We start from the raw sequence: 25,856 nt of genomic DNA on the forward strand, positions 1-25,856 counted from the left end.
TCAGAATCTTTGTGACTCTAGGCTGCCTGAATTTCTTTTTATTATTGTTTTCAATTTGGTTCCCTGAAACAATGAAGGTTAGTTGCATCCGACTCTTAATTGGACTTCACGTTCTATTAGTCATTATTTTTGCAAAGGCCTTAATTCCCCTCTAAAAGATTTTAATTAAAACAGCAATTTCTCAGCGCCGCACTTCACGAGCAGATTTCTGCAGCAACTTCAAAGAGACGCAGATGTTTACTGAATTTGGTGGGGTGGTATTTGAGGCTGCCTACTGGCAAAGAAAAATTCATAAACATCTCTAAGAAAACTTTCCTGTGGTAATGACAACATTTCCTTCTGATATTTTAGCAAGTCTAATATTTCCCAATCTCAACAGGCATATTTCATAGGCACAGCATAAGCACTGTTATCTGCTCCCAGGATGAGCCATGTCAGATGCTCTGCTGTGGGGTAAAAACCTCCCAGTGGTGACACCTCGGGCTTTGGCAAAGGGTAAAAGAGGCCATAAATTAGTATGTTTGTGGGGATTCTCTTACAGAGTGTCAGTAAACTGGAAACAAGGAGACCAAAGTCCAATTTCTGCTAAATTTTCCACAAATCTCCAATGGGATTACAGGTAGATATTTAGCTTTGTGTGCCTCAGTTCCACCTGGTAAAGGGATGAAACATATCCTGGCTTTGAATGGACTTACCTGCTGGTCTATCCTAGTGCACCAAGGGGTGTTTGCAGGGGTCTTGGGGCTTATAAAGTGCAGGTTGAGTAAAATTTAGGAATGTTAAAGGTTTATTTTGGAGGCGTTTCTCCTTACTTGTGGCAGGTGAGCCTGGAGCTGGTCTGATGATCCATTTGAGGGTAGCCAGGCAGGCAGTGTTCCTCTCTGAACTGAGATGATGGCACTGGAGACACCGTGGCAGAGCACATCTAAAACACAGAGCAGGGTCAAGGTATCTTCTGTGGTTGGGGCAGGTGGCTGTCCCCAGAAAATACCTGGCCTGTCCAGCTGCACCACCAGGGAGGGTGGTCTCCAGGTGCAAAGATTTACAGTTTTTGGTGATGCTTGCTCTCCTCTCTTTGCACAGAACCACAGAATTCTTAAGGCTAGAAATGACCTCTAAATTCACCAAGTCCAACTGTTAACCTCACACTGCCACTTTCACCACTAAACCATGTCCCCAAGTGCCACATTGAGCCCTTTTTCTGAACACTTCCAGGGATGGTGATTCTAACACTTTCTGGGTAGTCTGTCTCTTCCCTGAATACTCCTCACTCATATTTTTGAAGGGGAGATAATAGAAGTGCTTGGAAACAGCTTATCCATTTCCACTGTGAGCATCAGGCAAAGACCATGGAAAGCCAGCATGGAATATGGCGTGACACGTCATGGAGCTGCTTTAACCTACAGTGTAATTACAGTGACAATTTCTGCCTCTTGAAGCATCAGGATTGAAGTGGTTACCCTGAAGGAGAAAGAAAGTTAGCAGGAGAATTTCAACCAAATCCAGGCTGGGAAGTGCAGCACTTCCTCTGCATTGGATTAAAAGTGATCAGCATGGCCAAAGGCATCCTGTGAGAGACAGGTAAGCAGGCTGAAAGCAAATTGGAAATATTAAAAGAGTGAAGCTGGACTGGACAGAACCAGTTGTACAATTCCCTATTCCTCTGTGATTTGGTAGCATGAGGCAGGCTGAAGTGTAGATTGCACAGACTTATGCGTGACAGCAAGACATTTTTCCACACCAATAAATCCCCTGAAATTAATTGGACCACTCACAGAAGTGCCTGGGAATGTGAACTGGGCTGGCACATTTCAGCCCTCAGATCTGATCTTTCTTCACCACTGCCAGGGCCAGGCTGCCTGGTGAACAGCGACAGCTCAGCCAGAAATGGGAGCTCAACCTCTGGGTCAAGGTCTCTGTGGACATGTCCTGGCTGAGGAGCACCTCAGCTCAGCTAAATTCACCAGAGCAAGAAACAGATTGAAAATAAACTATTCTGAAATGAAAACAGGCATCAGCCACAAGTTTGTGCTTGCCACAAACTGTTGAGCATTTCCTGTGCCGTGGAATCGCCTGCATGTGTGCTTTTAGCTGGTGGCAAATGCTCTCAGTGAGAATAACCTGGCCTGCAACGAGGGAAACTTAAATTTAGGAGTTCTCCCACGTGTACTGTGGGATGAGAGCACACAGCCAGGTGTCCACAGAGGCATTTTTTTGAGCTGAGGTGCCTGTTCACCAATTGCAAATGGGCTCCTGGAAAACCAAACTGTAAGTAAAACTCCCCTAACGTGCTGGTCTGGAAAGAAATAGCTTTGTTGTTGTTTCAAAGAATTAGTAAGCCAACAATGCAAAGCTCTGGAGGTGGTTACTGGGTTTTTACTGGAGTCTCTACAAGCTATACAAAGTCTGAAGACATTGTACGTACAGTACATCTTTAATAAGAAGGGAGCTCACAGTCTACCAAACTCTGCCAAATAAACTTTTAATACATACTGTACTTCACTCAGTAGTTGTCCATCTCTTCTTCATGGAATATCTAACAGCTCTAAAAATATTTTCTTGGAGGAGGATAGAATTATCATTGTTATATATCAATCAAGTATGGTTAATGAAGCAAAGCCAGCATGCTAGTATTGCACAAGGGGAAAAGCCTCCAGAACACAAAGTGGAACAACAAATGCCCTCAAAATTCTGCCGAAGGGAACAGGAAGCTCTGGATGCTGCATCGGTAGGATTCGTGTAGCTCTTAGGCGTCCTTGTACCACAGCAGGTTTGCTTTGCCTCTTCACTGCCACATTTCTCTCTCAAACAGGTAGGGAACTTCCAGACCATTGCAAAAAAGGAAAAAAAAAAATTACAGCAGCTGCAGCAAAGTGTGGTACTATTCAATTTCTTGAAGATTGAGGCTTTTATTTCAAAATATCATATATTAATATATATATATTTCTATATATATATATACTTTAACTGGTATAAAGTAAATTGTAGATCCAAACTTATACTGTTGTTTGTACTTCGCAATCTCGGAAACTTTACCAAAGGAACCAATTTCTTCATTTTTTATTTTCAGCTGTCAAAAATCAGGGGCATTATTTCCACCGAATCCTTTCTTTCACACAGTAAAGCCACTGTTGTTTTCTGGTAAACAGTCTAAGTGCAAATAAGAAATCCATTTGGCTTGTAAATGCTGAGATGGTTTTAAACTTTCAATACTTTGTCCTCATAAATCAGCAGGGCTTTCACTGTCTCCATGCAGACACAGGCGCTCTGTTAAGTCCTTGGGTGGATCTGCAGTGAGAAAATGAGAAAGAGTCAGTTATGCGTAATATGTGATTTTTTTAATATATTCTTTTGGGAAAGAAAGGCTCAGGCTCTGTGGCATATCACTGATTGATATAACTGAGTTTGAATGCAGTACTGGAGGGGTGTGTGTGTCTTTTCTCTTAGCTCTGCAGGGGTGGAAAAATCTGCAAGAGACAGACCTCGAGCAAGCTGCTGTCTCTGGGAGATGCTGGATGTGCATTAACCATCTGGGCTGGTGCTGCTGGAGATCCCAAAATGTCTTGGCTTGGCAGGGACACCTTCCACTGTCCCAGGGTGCTCCAAGCCCTGTCCAGCCTGGCCTGGAACACTTCCAGGGATGGAGCAGCCACAGCTTCTCTGGGCACCCTGTGCCAGGGTCTCACCGTTCAGCCCTTTGCCAGTCACCTGAGTCAGCAATGAAACTCACATTGGCTTGAAAACAATCAGGGTCAGCCTTTAAATCAGGGCTACAGATTATGATCTGAGCACAGGGTGATCTGATTAAATTCAGCAGTATTAGAACAAGAGAGATTTACATGAGATCCAGCCAGTTCAAATGGAATGCAACTGAACCCCGCTGGTTAAAATGGAAACAAACGGTTTAAACTGGATTAAACCTCTCAAAAGTAGTTGGAACCACAACAAACTGGTCAAAACAGGATAAAAATGGTAAAAATCAGTTTAAACCAGTTCAAACCAAATTAAACCTATCAAAACCAGTTCAAACTGGCTCAAGCTGGTCAGAACCAGTTCAGAAGGGTCAAAACTGGTTCAAATTTTTTAAATCTGATCAAACCAGGCTCTAACAGAAGGCACAGGCTGTGGAGCTGGAGAGAGGCTTTGAGCTGAGCTGCTCTGACTGTCCCCAACTGCTCAAAACTGTAATTTCCATCTTCCAGAATATCAACAGTGTCCAGCCCAAGATGCTGCTCTTCTATTTCCCCTGTCTCAGCCAGTTGCTGTGCTGAAATGATTTGACCTCCAGCAGGTCCTAATACAGCTCCAAGGGCCCCACATTTTTAAGGAAAATGTCGAAAGTTATGTTATTAAATAAATTAAAAAAAAAAAAAAAAGAGTGACAAGGGATTAAAAAACCATTGAAGCTGCTTCAAAAATTGAATGACAAAGTGATATCTTTCCAGTGTTTGTCACCTGCCTGACCGCCAATAGAAAACAAATTGATTTAAGGAAGCTGTGAGCTTTATAACTTTGGCTTAGAAAACTTAATTAGTGAGCTATGCTAAAGGGCTAAACAGAGAAATAAATGCATGAAAAGGAAGAAATGGAGGATGTACTGGCAAAGACTTCACTGAGTCTGTTGTCCACCTCTTTCTGACACTAATCAGTATTAATCACATCTGAGAACCAACCATGAAGTTATGCACAACCCTAGAAAATGATATATATAGTGTATACACATGTATTCATAAATATATATATATATACATACCCACATGCTCATATGTGATTTACTGTGGGCCTGGAAGAATGTACTAATGGGTATCTTAATCCCAAGAGTCATAAATATGAATGTTTTCCATGTCAGGACAGCAGCTGCCTAACGTAAATGTATTTAGTGTAAGGAAAAGCCTTCATTACAACAGTTTACAATTTACAGCCTATGGAGACTTGCTGTAGCTTTCTGCCTAATCACCACAGAGAGAACTGAGATCTTGACTGATTTGTCTTGTTTCTTCTGCTTTCTTAATTTCCTTAACTACATAAATTAGACATACACAGCCCAATCTTGGAACCTGGATTGTAGTCAGGGCAGATTACATTGTAATCTCGTTCTCTGCTGCCATCTGAAACAGCAAAACAAAGGAAAAAAGTCTGTTTCAGAATCTGATTGCTTCCATTAGTTTATATTTATGTTGCTAGAGTTGACGCAGTGGTACAGATTCCAGCAAAGTTTCAGGGACTAAGAAGCAGAATTTTTTCTTGGAAAATGCAAGAGACAGTTGCTGAGCACATCATGTCATGTTGCCTTTGTCAATTGGGCTCTCTAATGATATTTTAAAGCAACAAAGCAAAATTCTACTGGAAGCAGCACCATAAGGTACTCCCCTCACAAGCTAATTAAAATAACTCCTGTGGGTAAATGAAGAAATATTTTTTTCAGTTATGAGCACTCACTCTGCAAGTATTTAATTTAAATGAAATACAATAATGCATGCTGAATAGATTGGACCATACATCTGCATGTTAATGAAGCTGCTAAATTTCTAGCAATCACTTCTATCGCCTAAAACTAGTTTCTATGAGGAGGATTGGGGGAGTTAAGAGCAGGACAGCTTCGCTGAAGAAAGAAAATGCAATTCCTCAATTATATAACTTGTAGACAGACTGCAGAAGGGCTGAATTATTGTATAAGATACTTCATGTTGCTTCTTACTTCTTCCACATCATTTTAACTCCCCAGTTGCCTCACTGGAGAGGAAATGTACCAAGTTTGTGGTGTGGGATTTTTTAATTAAGGAAGGAATTAATTCCAGTGATACTGCAGTGGGAAGAAATCGACTGTGGGCTCAGAGTGATTTGCAAGTACAACACTGCAGGAAGAAACTGAGTCAAGGAATCCCAGTTCCCTCCATCCTTCCTCCTTTGCTTCAGGGGGTGACAAGGAGATCATATGGATCCTGGTTTTGGGGGCTACTTGCTGCCTCCTGCAAACAAAACCTCCTGAGTCAGTAGATCTGCTAATTTAATGTGTTGATGTGGCAGAAAGCACTGCTTGAGAAGTAAGGGTTGCAATACAAATCATTCATCTTGGGGTAGATGTTATGGAGGGAAAGGAAAGGATTCAGGTGGCATGGGGATCAGTTAGGGTAAGATTTCCCCCTTCAACAGAAGGCCTAGAAGGCATGAAAAATTACTGGAGTTAAAATTGGAGAGAAAGGAGGAAGTCAAGAAATCACAAGACTAAGGTGCACGTTCCTGTGAATTAGCAGCTGGGCATGAGCATATAGAATTTCTCATCAAACAGGGAAAGATTTCTTGAAAATTCACTCCTTTCCATTCAGCAGGTTCCAAAAGCTATTTTTCAATTCACAGAAAATGAAAATTTCTGTACTTTAAAAAAAATTTTGAGTTGACAGCTGTGCAATTTCCTTGAGAAAAAAAAAATTCAATTGTGATATGAAGAAAGGTAATTAAAATTGTTGAACAGAGGCATAGGTGGCAGTTTTAAGAGAACAGTTGCGAAACAGTTGCACAATGCAAAAGAAAAGCTAGAATCTGCTTCTCAAAAACGCTTTTATTCCCCAGGTAATCTCCTAGTGGGAGTTTAGGCAGCTCATTCACACTCTGTCTTTGCAGCCCTGTCTCTGCCTTTTCCTGGCAGGGTGTGGTGAAAGCTGTCCTCACCTCTTGGCCTGTGTTACCTGAACTGCAGCATGCCAAGAGTTTGTCACCAGTGGGTTTGTGGCGTTAGAGCTGCTCTGAAGTGAGACCTGAAGTGCCAACAGGCAGTTGAGTCCTTTGCTACAAAGCCTTTGTACAGCTGCTAATCCAGATGTGGCCTGGAACAGCCAGGCATGGATGTAGGATCCAGCAGATCCCTCTGAGCTAAGATTCTTCCCTTTAGCCACCAGAAAGGGACTCAGTGATGTGCATTAGGGTTTTTTTGAGGTGACAGTGTCTGTAAGGAAGTGACCTTGCAATTCAGCAGCTCCAACCTACTGGGTACCAAGCCTGACCCAGCCTGATCCATCTGAATTTTCACTAAATTACGTCCAGAAGCATTGGGTGATCATTAAGATTTTTATAAAGATCATAAAGTGATCTTTAAGACTTTTACAGCAGACATGACTCTGGAAAAGACATGGCTGAGCAATCATTAGTGATTCTCTTTCCTACTCAGACCTCCTGGGTGTAGACAGAAAAGGAGACTTACTCTGGTGGTCTTGATTTTATTGCCAGTCGCACACATCCATCCAGAATTATCAGGCAACGTCTTACATTCCTCTCCTTCTAGGCAGGGCTCCATCTCACACCACCATTTCCCAATCACTATAGAAGCTAAAAGAGAAAAGACAACGTTCACAACTACGTTACAACCAACAAATCTAATTAAATATTATCTCAGGGGTCTAACACCGCAGTTAGAAGGCAGAGTGTCCCTTCAGCTGGAGTTTAGTTGTAAGGATTTCATCTTTAATTCCTTGTTTGGCATCCTATATTGCCTAAGACAGGGCACTGCTTGCCACAGCCTGCTCACCCAGGAGCTCCTGTCTGCTCCCCTGCTGTGGCTGCAGGGATGCTGTGATGGCAGCAGTTCTGCTGCAGACCAAAGGACCATCCAGCCCAACAGCCTCTCTCCCTGGCTGCCAGTCTGATCTTCATGAACATGAAAAAGAACAAGGCAAGTCCAAAGAGATTTTCCTCAGAATATTCTGCAGATCTTCAGGATTTCTGTCTCCGTGTACTCCAGGTAAACTGTGACTGCTTTATTTCCAGTACCTGCAGCTGGATTTTTTTTTTTTTTTTACCACAATTCTCTCCAGAACTATTTGAACCCATGGAAACTTTTAGCTTTCCCAATATCCCATCACAGGAAGCACCACAACTAGAAACAGAGGATAAGGTAACAATGAACAGCAGCAGAAGTTGTTTGTTGAAACACAACTATGAATTTTATAGAAATTATGTTATCTCTAGCAGTAACTTTTAATTTCCAAATATTTAACGCTGTAAATAATGGCAGTGTTTGGACCCTGTTGTTTGAATTTAATTGGCACATATGTTTACAACCTTGAATGTACCTTAATGAAGTTTCTTGCCTGGGAATTGCTATCTGACTGTATCCTTAACTGTATCTTAATGACATTTTTTGTCTGGGGATTTTGATAAACTTTAGCTAACCTTGCAACTGTGGCGAGCTGGCTCATGAGTGGCTCTTTCTGTGGTTGCTTTCTCTGACAAGAATTAATTTCATGGTTGCACTCAGGAAGCCTGTCAAAGCTTTCTGCACAGTCACTCAAAGAGAGATGCTTAACCCATTTATATCCCTCACGGCTGCTTCAAGCCCACAAAATACCTTTGGAGCAGCTGCATACCTTCTATATCTATCTATATATATTTATATATATATATATACACAGCAGCTGACTGCCATTCAGCTCTGGAAAATGCCCCATTGGGCATGCATTGATATGAGGACATAACAGAGCTTATAATTAAATTCTTGAATATAGAATTGAATAGAATAGTTCAGTTTGAGGGGCCCTACAACGATCATATAGCTCTCAGTGCTGTATTTCCTGGTTCTTCCCATAGCTAATATCTGATTTTTATCATGCAATATATCGTTTCTCCATATACATAAGACACAAAAAAAGCCCTTTACACCTGTGCTGGCAAGGCACTTTGATGATGCTATTCACACACCTTTTTCAGAAGGATATCATTAATGCTGCTAACAGAAGAGAAAAGAGATCTCTCTCTTTGCTATGCATGAAAAAGCATGGATCTGTGCTCTAATAATACATTGTGCAGTGGGCAAACTGAAAAACCATATCCTGCTAAATACTGGCCTTCACAGCAACCAGCAGAGCAGAGCAGAGCAGAGCATCCTCAGGATGTGTGAGAAGAATCCTGTGACACAGAATCAAAAGTGATGATCATAATTATTTACTGGGAGCTGTGCTGTAGCATTAAATAACCACAGAGAAGGATCCTACAGAGAGAGAGAGAGACACTAAAACCCACAAACCTGAACGCCCTGGCCTGGGGAGTTTTCAATGTAAAACAGAGATAGGAGATGAATACAGACTGAGAGGCAGCAAGGAGAAGCAATGATGTTCATAGCAATGAACATGATCTCACTGCTTACTGATGCTGTTAAGTACAGCCCAAGTATTCAGATCTTGACCTTGAAAAATAATCAAATGCAAAGTCAGTGCTGAACTTTAATGGCAACTGATTCATGAAGGGGTGTATAGGTTTTAGTATATACATATATACATACACATATATACACATATATACATACATAAATACATATATACAAAAACAATCTGTTATCACAGTCCAGTTACACCCAAGTGTCCACCAGTGAGGACCAGGCTCCTTTTATAATGGGGGAAATTAAGGCCATTCACAGATGAAAAGCTCCTCTTTGTCTCTAGTATGTAAGAAGGCAAAATTCTTTGTAAATCTGAAGCACTACAAAGCTCACTGTGGTCTAGTCCTCAGCCCCACACCATGGCAGGGGCATCCAAAATCCAAAGAAAATTACTTTCTTTGAGTCTTGTGTTTACAGGTTTTCTCTTCTATTAAGAGCCTTTTAATCTTTAGGACCAGTTATCTTTCTTGGACACTGCTGATCCTTTGAGTTCTACTTGATTTCAAAGTTTTACACCTCCAGCTCTGTTCAAAGAGGGAGGAAAAAGCTTTAAAATGAATCACAGTTTGCAGCATTTGAGATTGGGCTCACCTGTGTGAGGAGGGGGAACTCTCCCCAGGGCAATGATGCAGCTTCTCTGTGTTTAGGTTATGTCACTCTGAAATGAGCTGAAGCAGTGGTGTGAGAGAGGGAATTGCTCAAGTTAAGATGCTTCCCCTCAGGGTGGTTTTTATTAGAGAACTCCCAGATCCTGAGGAACCTGAGCTCCTCACTGACCCGAACAGCTCATTCTGGGTGAGAATTACAGATTCCTGTTAATCACCAGGCAGCACAGGCTGGGATTGCTCACATTGTGCTGAATGTGACACCTGTAGGGTTCTGGACTGGCTCTCATTGTGTTCTTCTCACTGTCTGGGGAATACACCAAACACAAGAGTTTCTTCATGCAATGCTGAATTGACTGAGACAGATCTCTCTGCCATGGGAAAGAAAAAGGGTGTGGGATAGAAGAGCCTTGACTACTCCTGCTTTTCCTGTGTTTTGTTTCAGTGCTTATTTTTTCCCCCATCTCCTTCTAGGTTAAATAAGGGATTGCTTACATCTGAACTATTTTCAAGAAAATCTCTCTTTTATAAGGATATTAAACTCTGAACATATCACCAATGGAGCTGGGAAGAAAAGCAACTATCTTCAGGAAATTGTTGAGATTTCTTTTCCAGCCCGATTCACACTGTTTTAAAAAAATCTTTGTTTGCAAAGACTCAGAATAATTTTGATCAAAATATTTAACTTTTGATGTATTTAGTCTGCATGGATTAACAAAAAAAAAAGCAAAAAAAGCATTTGGTTGAAATGGCATTTGCTGATTGTGTGCTCCAGAGAAATAAACTACAGATAAGAAATCTGGAGATCAGATAGAATTTAAGGAAAAAGCAATATATTTTCCCATGTTTACACAATTCTATTGCATTTTAAAATACATTTGTTCCCAAACATAATGCCCAAAGCCTTAGGTGGCTGCAGGGAACTGCCAGTTTAGCTTGGATTCAGTGGGATTCAGCCTTCAAAGTTCACGAGAACCTTTGGAGGTTGCACAAGGGTAGTGACCGTGCTTTGACTTGCTCTTGTGCATCACCTGGAGCACAAAGTTTTGATGCATGAAGGCAGCTGGGTGGGGAAGTTTTCCCCTTGAATTTCTCTATCAAAGTATTCTATTAAGGGACAGTGGAAATGCACTGAACACCTTCATTTGTCTACACCTAAAAGATCAAATCAACCCAGAAACACTAATTGTTTAATCATCTTCCTCTTGAATCAAACACAGTTTGGAAAAAATACACAATCCATTTGATTAAAGCTGCCTGTTGAAACTCCTGAATTTATTATGTTTCCTATGTCTCAGTCTTCTAAGACTAAAACTTTCTAAGTTTTTGCATTAAACTAAAGCTACTCAGTTGTTCAAAGCCCTTTTACAGGTGATTAACAGGACATGGACATAGAAAAAGTGCTCACACAGCCCAGAAATTCACAGGCACTTGCTTCTGTCATGTTTGCTACTCCTGTATGTAGAAGAAAAAAAGAAAAAGATTTTTTTTGAAGCTAAAATTCTCCTTTAACTTCTCTGCATCTGAATTTAGGAAATCGCTTTAACAATATGACAGACTCTCTATGGCAATAAGTATAAAGACATTATATTTAACAATGTAACAATAAGACCATCCTCACAGAGTAATAGATAGCCTTAATTCATGTTTATGGAATACTCTGAAATACGAAAACAGAGCAAAGTATCATCATGCATTTTTCAACAGTTTAAAGGGAACATGCTATGTATTAAAATGTTCCAAGATTGCTTCTGCAGTTGCCATTATAAAGCCACAGCAGCTCTCTTTTTACCTGCGATAAAGTGTATGCATTTTGTTTATACAGAAATAGAATACAAAGGGATGGAGATATTAGATTGTGGTTCCTCCTGATCATAGGTATCATGTTACTGCAAGGAATAAGAAGCAGAGCTCATTTTCCAAACCAGCACCAGGTCCATTGCAGGATGGGGAAGTTTTCCCTGTAAGTACAGAGTATTCTGTTTTAATCTCGTTTCCACCAGCGAAGATTGATAGAAATAAAATTTAAATAGAGAACACATTTCACAGATGTCAGAAGTGAAAAAGACTTTGTCAGCTTAATGAAAAGATATCAATTTTCTCCACTTTATTCAATATATTGTGAGTCATTTTCTAAATGGATTAGATTAAAGGAAAGTTCAAACTCCCTGTGAGAGATTCTTGCGCTGATGGAGATTTTGGCAATAGCAACAGCACAGAGGTGGGTAAAATCCTTCAGGTAGTTTGTTGGGTTTTTTTAAAGAAAAGGATATAAACTAAAATGGGAGAAACTGTAACCCTGTGCTCACCTATTCCTTATAAAACAAAATCTCAGAGAATTGAATGAGACATGCAGTTTCTCTTAGTTTATTGGGATGTCACGGGGAGAAGAATGAATTACAGTGGTGACAACACACTTTCTGGGAGGATAGAAAACTGGACTGAAAGAAAGTGTCATGTGAAGGGTTATGTATTTCATAAACAGACTGAGATAGCAGCCACTCTGGGAGCTGTGGAGCAGTAATCTGATAAATTAAAGAATACAAATCCGAAACAAAAGATTTCAGGTTGAATATTGCTATCGAGGAGAAATACAGGATGTTTCCTACAGGGAGTCCAAACTATCAAACTCTTTGCTTAAATTCAATCTCAATTTTAGAAGTATCAATCTAATGCTCCTGCAGTGCAATGCTTCACAGACTTTGATAACAGACCTCTCATAGCTCTGGGAAAATGGACATTTCTCCTGTTTTAAAATACAAGCACAGTGCAATCAGTCTGGCAAGTGGTGTCTCATATCCCTAATTGCCTCAAATTCAGTCTTGCTGAGTTAATTTAATATTTTTTAATTGTAGTAAACATTAAAAAGCCATCAGCATGCTAAACATCTTTTTTTGAACACTCCAATCTTTGCAACATTCTCCAGGTTTTTTTTTTAATGTTTTATTAATTCACAGGCAGAGACCTGAAAGAATTGAAGATTTTAATTTCTTTTTCCATTCAGAATTCTTGCTTCTCCATTGCAAAATATTCAGCAGCTAGAGTGAGGCATTTTTAAGAGTGCATTACATGTCTGAGCAATGCTGTGGGCTGCACCATTAAATATGAAAGGGCAGATTAGATGCAAAGACTCCATGAACAATTTCCTTTTAAGATCTGCATAAACCAGCAAAAAAGGGTGCTAATTCGACAGCATGGGAAGACTCACTAGTGAAAAACCACTTACATTGCCATTTCCTAGCAGCAGACACACTGTTAGGTAAATTAGGAAAAATGACATAAACATGTTGTGTACTTCCCCCGTAACAATGTGACTAATAGAGGTGGTGTTGGCTAATGGCCTGAGAAGCAGAAACTCCCAAGGCTTGTTTAATCCCAGCTCTGCTTCTCACTGTCTCTATTACTCCAGGTAAATCAGCTCCTTGCTATACCAGTTTTCCATTTGCAATCTTATTTCCTGAAGAGGATGAGTTATTCTTGCTGTGTTTCCTTGCATGTTCCCCTCTGCCTCTGCTGACTGCTGAACTTTAACACTGAACTCCAGGAGTCTGGGACTGACCTTTTTTTCTCCATTTGTACAGCCTGAAGAATGGTGTCTTGGACAGTATGGGTTCCCCAGGTAATATGAGAATAAATTATAATGTTAAAATTGAGTGAATGTGCATCTTCACTTCCCTGAGCCCATTGGCAGTGGCAGCATTCAAGTCCTCTGAGCACCTCTAAGGTGTGCCCAGCTGCTCAGGGCTAAAACACTCTGATTTTAAGAAAAAAACAAAACCACTCTGATTTTAAGAGAAAATACCCAGATTTTAAGAACTGCAGGATTTGCATAACCACGTTCTGAGTCAGGTAGATCTCAGCAGCAACGCACAAGACAAGGAAAAGAAATCAAAGTTTTTCTTGGCCCCTCACAGCTCAGCTTGTGAAATCTTTTCAAGGTCTTGGGTTTTAGGATTTTACAAAAATAAAGCCAGCAGAAGCTGTCAGGCTGGGAGGCCTCCTGTGGCACTCTTTTAGGGCATGCCAGCAGGTCCCAGGCCAGTCGTGTTGGCAGCTGGGTCTCAACCCTGCTCTCATTTAATAATCCTGTACTCAAAAGATGTTACAAGCTTTTTTAAGCTATGATTATTTCACATTCCACTGAGCTCAGACATGACCAAAACTTGACACTTTTTCTCTGAAAGTCATGGATCATAGTTGATATTCTAACTGAAGCCTCAGCACATTATCTGTCAGGAAACTTGATTTTGGCAAAGGAAAGGCAGAGCAAGGCTCGACAAAACAGATTTTTGCAGATATCTGTGGCAGAGAGAAAGGACATGGAATGATAAAATAAATCATGTATGATAAACTTGTATTCCCAAAAGTGCACAGTGTATTCTCTGACCTTCCCGAGTTCTAGGACACAGTCTTGTATTTTTTCTTGGAATTTACTGAATTCTTGCACAGCAACATATATACAAGGCCAGCACCAAGCTGCCACCTTTATTTATAGTTTTCCATGTGTGAGTTTACTGGTGTTTGACATAACCTCCCTGCAAAGACAGTGAGGCATTGGAGAGCAACCTGCTGACACTAATGAGTGCTAATGAGACTAATGAGAACACAAAATCCAACATTCAGGGAGCTGATGTGGATGCAGGTGATTGAGGATCCCCTCCCAGTCTGGCTGGGGATCCTTTGTAGGTTAGGGAGAGCCACTGCTGCTATTTATTACTGAAGTTTGCAAATGAATCCACCCTTCCCTGCAGAGCAAAGCTGAGACCAGGCTGCTAAAATATTTGTGTAATGAAGCAGTGCTATTTACACCCTCTTTGAATGGCTTCAGATAACCTAGGAAAGCTTAATCTTTTTGTTATAGATTTAATGAAACGCCAATGAAATTCAACATATTTATACATATTTGGAAAGACAATAGGAAGCTACTTATAAATATTCACAGGCATGTTTCAGATCAGGGTTGAGGACTGATGTGCCATCAAAGATGGGATGTATCTCCATGCAATGTTATTTTTTCACGAATAATAATTCATTAATAAAGCAAATGAATGAGTGGAAATGCAGAGCGAGAAGAGCCAGGCTGTGAGATGAAGATTAGGGAGGTACACAGAGGTTTGTGGGTAGCCTTGCAATGCTATTCCCCCAGTGGCTGCTGGGACCCAAAATCATATATCTATATAAACCAAATCTGTGTTTAGCGTGTGATCCAAGAGTTACTGGAGAAACAGCAAAAAAACCCCTCAGTTTTTGCAGACTTCAGACCAAATGTGGTATCTGTAAGAGTTGCCATTTGCTCAAACTTGCATTGCCTGTGCTGTGGGTGTTGGGTTTGGGGATGTGGAAGGGAAAAGCTGTGAGTTGGGCTCCGAAGGGTGAAAGTCTATTGTGAAATTTTGACTGAATGAGGTGCCAGAATCCCAGCCTAGCTGCAAAGCACGCTATGAAAGAACACTGGAAATGAATAAATTATATAACTGTAACGCATTTATAAGGCATAACAAAGCATGCATAATATATCGGAGGGTTCTCAGTTCTGAAATGAAATTCTGGTGCACCACTTGGCTGTATCTTGGACACATATCCAGCAGCTGCCTTCTGCAGGGGGCTGACTGATTTTCAGAGTGCAATGCTGCAGGCAAAGCCCTGGTGAGCACAACACCTGGATGCCCCAGGGTGCTGTGGGAAAGGATGGGAGAAGCCTTTTCCTGTCTGTACTCACCTGATAATTTCAGACCAGCTACAGAAATTTGTTTATTCCAAGTTTATTCCAACCTTCACCAACCAAAACTCACCCTGCATGGGGTCAGGTGCCCTGAGCTCTCATTGCAGGGATGATTTCATGTGAAAGGAAAACGAAAGGAGGTTTTATTGTCCTAATGATGGTACTCTGAACTTGCACGTGGTGTTTGCTACTCTGTGGCACCGAAAGGCAGAGCCTGCAAATTTCTTGAGTAGGCAGTTGAGTTAACTTCCAATTATCTCTGCTAGGAAAAGACAATGAGGTCCAAATTCACTTCCAAGGGTTGGGAATTGCTGTGGTATAAACAACCTACAGAGCACTTAAATCTCCACAGTCCAAAAGAGCACATTTAAAAATCTGAGTGGAGGAAGTTGTTTTCAAAGGTTAAGTTAAATGAGCCAACTGGCACTACACAAGGTAATTACTGATTTATTAAAAGTGTTGTATTCATTCAGCTATCTTTGTTCCGTGATGTAAGACAAGTCTAATTTCGTTTCAAAGATTAAAGGAACATTTGTTTTTTGTAAACAAATCCCTAGCTGCTATTACAAATTACATCATGCATAATCTTGACATGATAGATTGGGAGATATTTCAGTGCAACAATGCCAGTGCAATTGGAACAAGAGCTGCGAGACTGAACAAAAATTGATGAATTGAGCACACGATATTTTGTATTTCATATCATAGCTTAATTACTGCTTCAATATGCATGGAATAAGAGAAGTAACTCAATTATAAAAGCTTATCAGCAAGACTTACAAACAGTGAAATTCATGTGTGGGTATTAAACTGACCTTAACTGACAAGCTTTCCTCTGAAATTATGTTTTCCTTCAGTGCTCATAATGCTTATTTACTCTGAGACCTTTTACAGAGCTGAGAAGTCTGCTAATGGGCACTTGAAATTTCATGGCCACGCTGCTATTGGCACAGCTCACGTCTTTTTGCCTCCATTCATTTTAGCTCTGAGTTCTATTATTTTAAAAGATCAAAATTCACTACTCTTCACAGCAATATTTTACCCCTTTTTTCTTTTTTTTAACTTGGAAGAGGCCCTGGATTTCACTTCTTCTCGGAAACTCTTTGCTACTAATAATTTGTACAACGACCTTACCCTACTGTCCTCGGCATGAATAATCCTGAATTTATACAAAGATCATTATTTCCATTGTAATGCACAAGACATGCTCTTGAAAAAATAAGTGGGTGGGAGGAGCTGTGAGCCTCAGACTCCAGGAACCCCAGGAATTTCATGCCCACCCTGGTCAGGTGATTCTCAGCTACGAAACCTTAAGCTCTGTTCTCATCACGACAAAAGGGAGTTTGTTTTTCACAAACATCTGTCCTTGTTCTACTTGATCTCATTAATGCTCATCCAAAATGAATGTACGTGGAGCCTGAGCGTGCCCAGTGCAAGCTCTTCACAATTAGGAGCTGAATTAGTGGAAAAGGCTTTGCAGGATGTGTTCTGCTCTGCCAGGTGCAAAATGTATGCAAGCAGAAGCCCTCGGAAGACACAAAGCTAAACAAAGACACTGGGAATTGCTATAGTTACCAGAAAACCAAAGAGGAAGGTTTAGATGAAATTTTATGATTTTATAGCTCTATAATTTTACACTGCTCCCTCCCTTCATGATTTCAAAGCACTTTAAAACAGAACAAGGTTGAAAGAGCTGGGTTTTCTTTCTAATAATTAATCTCCAAAAATACCTGATCAAATAGGAAAGATAATTGCCTAGTGAACCTCCAAATTCTGGGCATTATGTTGCAGCCCTCAGACTTCAAATTTCTGATTTTCTGCTTTAGTGGTGATCACCAATAGAAGACAAGGTGGAAGAACAAGAGAGGCAGGTCAGTGGAGAAGTAAAGGTTGGGAAAGCTGTAAGGACTGGCTTTGTGCAGCTAATCTGATCTGTCATTGCTCAGAGAGCTCAGTCCATCTCCGCAAGTGCTTTGGTTTTTTTCTCCCATCACCTCAGGTCAGTCTGAGGCTTTACAGCAGGAGCATCTCCTGGTCTGTCCTGTATCACCACAGACTGACTTTACCAAGTTGTCATGGAATCCACCTCAAGGGGCTCCTAGAACACAGGACAATTAAGAAAGGAGCACATGGTGAAAGGGATCATCATTGGACATCTCTTTCTTTCTATTTGATCAGTTTAATTCTCCATTATCCAAATTCTGCAGAAGCACTTCCGTCCTGACTGGCACCTGCCATTTCTAATGTGCAATGTGCTGGACAGCCAGCCATGAGCACTGCACAGAGAATGGGACTCAAAAGATGGCAATGTCCACAAAGTGACTCTGCACCTTGCAAAACTGAGAGCTCCAACAGAAAGCTTTCTTCCATCTAGAAAAGAATTTAGAGGAAAGTTTATCCAGAGAAGTTTTTGCTACCCTGCTGCTGCTGTGATTTTTTATATAATTTTCTTTTCCCCATTTCCTCCCATATAAGAAATCCCCTTGCACTGCTCAGGCTGCTCTGCCACAGACTCTCAGGGTTGATATTCTTCCCAGCACCTCTCACAGGATCTGACTCCTCATTCAATCAATCGATCTGTGTGAGTGATTTCTCCTTTCACTTGCTTCAGGCTTCTCCTTAGCACCAATCCTTCCCCTTTGGTCAGTAATTCAATCTCCACACCTGTGATCCCAAAGCTGAGGCTGGGAACTGATGGTTCCCCCATAAGACACTGAGCACAGCTGAAGGAATGGTCCCATACTCGATTTTGTCACATTTAGTATAAACACTCTAAGATACAAATGTTGTTATCTCACTTTGACCTTTAGGTGCTGATTTTTATGGTTTTTTGCTGCTACTTAGACAAATTACTCTTACTCCAGACCTTGTGACGACAGGCAGCTGGAAAGGCTTTCTTACAAAAGGCAATCTTCAGAGTTCTTTAATTTAGCTTTCAATGAAGGTAGAATATAATAATTTATTCTGAACGCCTTTTGCATGGGCTTCCTCAAATATTTATAAACTCATTTAAATAATTAATACGGGAGTTTTAATAAACTGTTTATATTCACAGAAGGAATGTAATTTGCAGAAAGGACAGTTCAGGTGCTCGGAAACACGGGTAGACCACATGAATTAAAAATAATGGCTTGCATCAAAAGTTTATATGACCTTTTTACAAGTTGTCTAAGGTTGCTTTACTGGGGTGAAAAAATGCTTCTATTGATGTGGATAAGCAGTGCACTGCACAGGCTATTTTAGGGAGGGAAAAAGAACAACTTTCTATTAACTTGGGGATTGTCAAGATCAACATTTATCCAAAGAAACAAAATGTATTATGTTAAGTATGTCTCCTTTCCCCCCACCTTTTTTTTTTTTAGAAATTGTTGCTACACACTGTTTTCAGGAAAGAGAAACAAGTTTTTTATCCACTGGGAAACGTTTGCACTCACTCATACAGCAGACCATTATTTAATCAAGCATAAGCTATCTAAACCAGCTGCGATCATCCTAATATGGATTTTAACAATAAAATCCTATTAACAAAACCAATTACTTCACAGGAAGGCAGCCAGCTAGAGCTTTTCCTGTCTGCCTGGGCATCACTGATTTCCTCTCTCCATCTCTGGAGCTGAGTTGAGCACAGAGCTCTTGTAGGATGGCAGATTGCAGCCACTGTGGGTTGAAGGGAGCAACTCTTTCTCCACCTATTTTCCCCCACAGATCCTTTTCCATCAGGATTTGGGGTGTTTAGCTGGTGCTGAGCTGCAGAGCCCCCTGAGCTGAGCTGAGCTGAGCAGGTGTCCTGGCATGGCAGAGCTGTAAGGCTGCAGGGAAAATCTTCCCTGCCTTCTCTTCCTGAGAAACCAGCCTGGGCCTGATGCTTGACTTCTGCCCCATGACCTTGTGGCACCAAAAAGAAAGAGATTATTCCATTCCATCCTTTAGCTGACAAGTAATTGCTGTTGCTGGCCCAAGGCAGGTCTCTCACTATGTGTGTGGGAAAGGCTGCCTTTCATCCTGGTATCATTTATCCTCTTCAAGGTCACATTTAAACTTTCCATGAAGCACTTGAGTGTGAGCTCAGGACACAGCTCTTTCTGAAGAGAGGCTGCTGCAGCTCCTCCTGAGCTTGCTCTCCCTTATTCCAGCTGCCATCCCTTCGAGATTCCAACTACTTTCAGCATCAACTCAAAGTCATACCATGAACCCAAACTTTTCACAGAAACAGGAGGTGGTAAAGAGGCAGACTTTTCCCCCCTCTCTTCTTTTCCCCCTCACCTCATCTATGTAAGCACAAAAAAAGCCCTCCACACCATCACATTTAGAAAGGCAATCACAGCTATTTCAAACACCAAACAAACCCGAGCTTATCTTCTAACTTCTTCTGCTATCTTAAAACTCAGGGGTGCTATGTTCTGCAAACACCTCCTCTTTGCATAAACCAGCAGCAATCTCCAGCTCCAACCCTGGAGAGAGCTCTGGCGGCTAAGCCAAGGCAGATAGCAGGGAAGGAGAGCAAAGTATGGAAATTTCACTGGGCACACTGTAATTACTAATTCATTGCAGAGCAGATCACAGTATTTCACGCTTATCCCATGTAATTCAGTCACAGCAGTATTCATTTTACTATTAATTTTAATAGAATAATTACCTTTATAAAGAAGAAAGAAACTACTGTTAGAGGGTCAGATCCTCAGGTGGGGAAGATATGGTGATTTATGCTAGCTTGATGAATTTTGTAATCTTCATTTCTCGTGCCTTTGAAAGGAATTCAGTAATTGACTGGTTGCCAGACTTACAGAGATAATCTCTGCTAAATGAAGCAAAATAAGAAGCAATGGGGAAGGAAAGAGGTGCAAACACTTAATGGTAAAATTTACATATCTGCATTTGAATGTTTATGCATGTGGCTGCCTGGCAGACACACACACACACAGACACACACACGTGCCTCAACAGCCAATTCCCAGCTCATTCCCAACGCTGTCTGGCAGCAGGAACAGTTCCCATAGTGACACACAGTGCTGAATTTATAATGTTCTGTGTCCACATTAAGCTCTGCAAAATGGCAAAGAGGTTGGGATTCCAACAACATCCTTTTTTGAATGTTAGCAGACAGAAGGGCTTAGAGTAAGAGCTGTATAAATGACCTACAAAATAAGGAGCAGACAGCTATATTATTATCTCAAGAACCCAGAGAGATATGCAAACCACTTAAAAATTTTGCTCCTGGTCACCAGAAATTTTTGATAGGAGTACTACATAACCCACAGCTGCTGTAGTTCATGTATTTTTGAGAATAAGTTTAGACCTTACCCCCCTGCCACTTGCTACCCTCACAGCAATTCTACCTTTCCTCCTGTTTTTCCTGACTTTTTTGTTCCTTGTGCTTTTTCTTCATTCTCCTGGCTCATAGGAGCAGATCTGCCATTTGCCTGGAATGATGTGTCAGAGAGGAGGCAGAAGAAGGTAGAAGTTGCCACCAGGAGCTGCTGGGCAGCTTCTGCATCTGCCTCTGGTCATTGAGCATCTTCAGCTGCTCTAATTTAGATACTTCAAGCTGCTGCATTGTATTATAATGAATTGCTTTGAGAATTACTACTGAGATTAATTGAATTTATGGCTCCATCCTGGAGTATGTGCCCTCTTGTTGTGATTAAGATAATGCATTGTTTGAAACAGAAGTTAAAATGCATGTCAATTTTGGCAGTCAGCAGTGCTGCCATTGAAGTTTTTTACCTCCAAAAAATAAAAAAAAAGAATTTCAAGATAATTGTTTCCTTTCTCTCTGCTAGGGTTTTAAATTCAACTATTTTATTTCAGGGTTCTGTTTAAATTGAAACTACTGCAGCAATATATGCAAAGAGAAATCAATCTCAGAGGGGGGAAAAAAGAAGAACCAAATATAGATTAAAAAGCTGCCTCTCCAAAGATTTTGAAATATGAGAAGCCTGGCTCTGCATGTAAGATTAATGACAGCTACGTGTGTGATGAATAGTTCAGCTCAAATCAGGGGAAGGTTTTACCCTAAGTATCTGCTGCTCCAAATGTTGAAGCCCTGGGATCACCCAGCCCTGCAGCAGGAGCACTGATTGTCCTGCTCTGCACAAAGAAGGGAACAACAGAGAGAAATAATACCTGTGCTTCTAATCAACCCACATCACTTCAGGACAAAAACATAATTTCTCTCCCTGGATATCTCTTTTTATTATTTTTATACATGGTAATATATGGGCTTTGTTGGCTCCTTATTAAGAATCGTAGATATGGCAGCAGTGGCAGAGGCTTTGCTCACATCACAGCTCTTGAATGGAGCTATTCTTGTTCTTCAAATTGTAACTATTTTTCTGAAGAATGGACAAAATGAATATTCAGTTACTGTGCTTTCAGGGCCTCAAATCGTGGCCAGGGAGCATTCAAGGCTTCAGTTCTGAGTGGGGAGCTCATGGGGAGACCTTCCAGCTCTGCCTTGCAGGGAGCAGCAGCCCTGGCCAGGGAAAGGCAGAAGGGCTTCTGCAAGGAAGTGGCTTTAGTGGCTGATGTACTTCAAAATTTTGTATTTTAATATAAATGAATTATTCAAACACTATCAGCATTATTTTTAAATTAAAAAGTAGGTGGAAATAGTCAAATTAGGGCAGCTTTTGACTTCTAAAGGCTTTTGTAGTAATGGGGAGGCTCATGCTGCAAGTTGGTGTCTCATCACACCACAGCACTTTTACTGTGTCTCTTCAACACTTTTACTGCAAGAATCTCAAGGCACTTTTCAGGCCCTACCTTGACACTGTAAAATCCTACCTGGGTAGAAGGGAAAGCATATTTTTGTCCCTGGATCACTGTGGATTGTACAAGCTGCTCTGAAGGATATGGGAGAAAATGGTAAAAATATCCCTGATCCTTCAGTGAAAATATCAGGTTGTACTTATGTTCTCCTTCAGAGAGAGTAGTAGAGGCAATCTTTTCCACTTTCTGTGGGCAGTGGAATAGAAAGGCACTCATGAGTTCCTTAAGAATGGCCATAAGACTTCATCTAGCTAAATAACAATAATACTAAAAAAATCTGACCCCAGAGAAATCTCCTAATGTACACATGTACATTTGTTATTACTGTTTGGGAGGAAATTCTTCAAAAGCTAACAAGTTATGTAAATTTATTTTTCACACTCATTGTATTTGGTTTTACTTTCAAATGGAATAAACATGAGAAAATGAATTGCATAGTTAGGGCTTTTTATTTTAAATTGTAATTTTTAATTTAGGAAACCACCAAGGGCAAGTGGTGGTTTAGGTGCCCAAACATGAAATTTAGATAATTCACTGGATGCCCTCAGTCTTTGAAAGTGAGTTTTAGAATCTCAGTTTGCACTAAGGAGAGAGGAGGAGGAGCAGGCTTGCCTGCTCTTGCTGCACTTGCTCTTGCTGCACTTGCCTGCAGCTGCAGCAGTGCAGCAGTGATGCATTTGTGCTCCTCAGCAGCCTGCAGCACCCACCAAAGCATCACTCAGCCTGATGCCAAATGCCTTCCCTTGATACAGACCTGAAAAATCTACACAGGATGGGAAAGAAAACCCATCCAGACAACCAGACAGCTGTGAAATGGATTACACACAAATATAGATCTATATCTATACATCTAATTCTGTGTTTTCTTTTTCTTCAGGGCACTGAAAGAAATGGGCAACAAGGACAAACCTTTGCAGAGATGCTGGGAGAGATCACAGTGAAGCCAAATCCCAGCAGCATTTCAGCAGGAGCCTGCTAAACTCTGGAGAAGCCAAAGGGAGTCAGATCAGCACAAAGACAACAGAATTGTGTGTACTTAATATCCCTAAGGATATTAACTATCCTGTGACTGGTCTCTCAGCAGAGCACACTGCATTACAGCTGTGTTCTGCAAGGGGACAGAAGCAAATGGAACTATCAGAAAGGGCCATGGATGTTTCCTCTGTCATTTTGAAGACAACCAGAATGGTAAGAAGTTAGCCATGCTGTATGCAAAGGAGGGTCTGAATGTACAGGAATAAGATTGAAGAGTTGACATTTAAATTGCAAGGCTGACATTTTTATGCATTTTTACATGCATGCTCTCACGGCTCTGTGGGTAGATGGAGGGTAGGAATGAGGAGGTGATGCCATCACCTCCTGATGATGGCTTGCAAAGGCAAAAAGAGAAATTGTTATTTATAGCAGTGCTGAACACATCTCTATAAAATGCACTTGCTTATCATTCAGGACAAAGATGTGAAAATCTCCTTGTTTTGCTGAAACTGTTGGAAAATAAGTGCATATAAGTGGCAGGGTTTCACCCTCATACTGCCAGTGATGCCATCTAATGACCTTTCCATTTTTACCATGTTATATCGTTTTCCTGCAGCTATTTTTTGTTAGTTCTGCTGGCAGTGAAACCAATGGCAAACCTTCTTCCAGAAACTGAAGCTTCCCTTCAGCTCCCCTTCAGCAGAGTCCAAAGGTCTTACACCTGCCAGTACCAATGTTGTGAGAAACTCCAAAGTGCCACCAAAACTCTCTTCAGATTGAATGACAAGACAGAATTGACAACAGCTCATGCATAGAGTCAGTGCACTCAGTCTGAATAGTTATGCAAAGAATATATTATCTTGGCCTGAAACTCCCAGAATCATGTTGCTAAACCTCTGAGGAGCTGGATCTTTTTGGCAGGTTACTTTGCTTTGTTTCTTTGTGGGGTTTTGGTGTCTGTTGTGTGGAGGTTTTGGGTCGTTTCTGGTATAATTTCTTAACACTGCAGACAGCATGCACAAAATAAGCCTGCTTTCCAATATGTCTGGTCTGGCTTTTTCTCAGGAAAGCAAGTTGTGAGCAGTGGATAACTTTCTGGGGATAAAAATGGTGCAAATACACTTCTGGCTTTAGGGAACACAAGAAAACCTCACAGCTCCAATCCTGATCCTTTTACAAACACGGCAGAGAATAGACAGAGCAGCAACAATTGCAGTGCCCAGCCTAACCATGATGTGAATTGTGTATTTCCACAGACAGACTTCTGCCAAGGCTAAGCTATAAAACCTCCAGTACTCCTAGAAAAACAAAAACTCACTGCCCTGATTCAACTAGAAGGTGATAACTGCAAATATGCTTTACAAATATGCATGACAAATAAGGGTAGAATTGAACATTAAATTCACCAGCACTTCATAAGCCAGGACTTCTCCCCAACCAGAAATGCAATCTGCTATCTGCCTAATTTTGATCCTGTCTCTTTCCATCTTCTTTGTTTTAGTGGAGACTAGATCTGATTGAGAATTAGTTTGCTCCATTTAATCCTAATTCATGTGTGTCTCTGAGACTTCCTACGTTGTCTGACTGTCCTGCTCTGTGTACCTAAAATGCAATAATCTATGGCTGACAAAGTTTTTATGACAACAGCAAGTCAGAGAAGAAGCTTCAACTGCACCAAACTATCCTCGTAATCAACCTTAACATAAATATTGTCTATTATTCATCTCTCTTCTCCAGCAGGGCAGAATTGCACCTGCAGGGATTTTCATGGCAGTGGGCAGCAGCATTTCCATCCTACCATGTGTGAGAGGTTTCATTTGTACCAGCAGATCATGGAAGAAGGAACACAGATAAAGTGTTAGTCTGGAAGCAATGCACGAGGGATATCACAGACAGATTAATCTGGCGCCTCAAAGACAGCATAATTCATTTGGATGAAAAGGGGATCCTCCTCAGTGAGACAGAGAAAAATCTGCTTTTATCTTTCTCTTGGCAGAAGAATGAAACACGAGGAGAAGCTCTTCACGGGGAATGGGAATGCCATTATAGCTGCTGACACCATCCTGGCCAGAGGCACTCAATTAGCCCCATGTCCAATTTCCTGTTGGCCATAGACTTCCATGGGCACCTGGGCTTTGTGCTTCAGTCCCCTAAATATACAACACCACTTTTCTGTCTCCTCCCAGTATAAAGTCCAGTGATGACACCAGTGGAATGGCCAAAAGAGGAGAATTTCAGCCTCTCTGGGGAGCTGGGACTGTGAAGCTTTCACAATTCCTGCTGGTCTATAACACAAACAAGTCTTCCCTCTGCAAAGGTTAAGTCCAGGCCAATGATGGTCACAAGACATCACTGCAGGTGGTACAGCTTCTGCACTGTCAAACTCTGCCCTCCAGCCTTCCCTTGGAAAATATATTATTGTAAGCACAGGTAATTTCTTGTAACTGTCAAGAGGCTTTATTTTTTCTTCTCTGCTGTGATGAATTCCCTGTTAACCAGAATAATGTGACAAGGAATAATTGTCAAGGAGGTAAATTCATACTCAGCTCTTTTGATGATTTGGCAGTTTTTGAATTTGCACAGGCAGCAAGCAGTGTTTTTCTAAATATACAGGACTTGAATAAAACCAAACGTGCTC

General features: G+C 41.0%; 1 protein-coding gene across 2 annotated transcripts in view; it reads right to left on the bottom strand.

The window, feature by feature from the left end:
- Positions 1-496: 496 nt before the first annotated feature.
- TAFA1 (TAFA chemokine like family member 1) overlaps positions 497-25,856 on the bottom strand; it is a 203,354-nt gene continuing 177,994 nt past the window's right edge. For both annotated transcript variants that reach the window (XM_085072330.1, XM_085072329.1), the window contains exons 4-5: positions 7,199-7,323; positions 497-3,288 (exon numbers count right to left, since the gene is read on the bottom strand). In XM_085072330.1, coding sequence (XP_084928456.1) covers positions 3,271-3,288; positions 7,199-7,323 — 143 coding nt within the window. In that variant the 3' untranslated portion in view covers positions 497-3,270. The remainder of the gene's footprint in view (positions 3,289-7,198; positions 7,324-25,856) is intronic.

The sequence above is a fragment of the Lichenostomus cassidix genome, chromosome 12, assembly GCF_008360975.1.
Source record: "Lichenostomus cassidix isolate B80296 chromosome 12, HeHo_3.0, whole genome shotgun sequence".
Classification (NCBI taxonomy): domain Eukaryota; kingdom Metazoa; phylum Chordata; class Aves; order Passeriformes; family Meliphagidae; genus Lichenostomus; species Lichenostomus cassidix.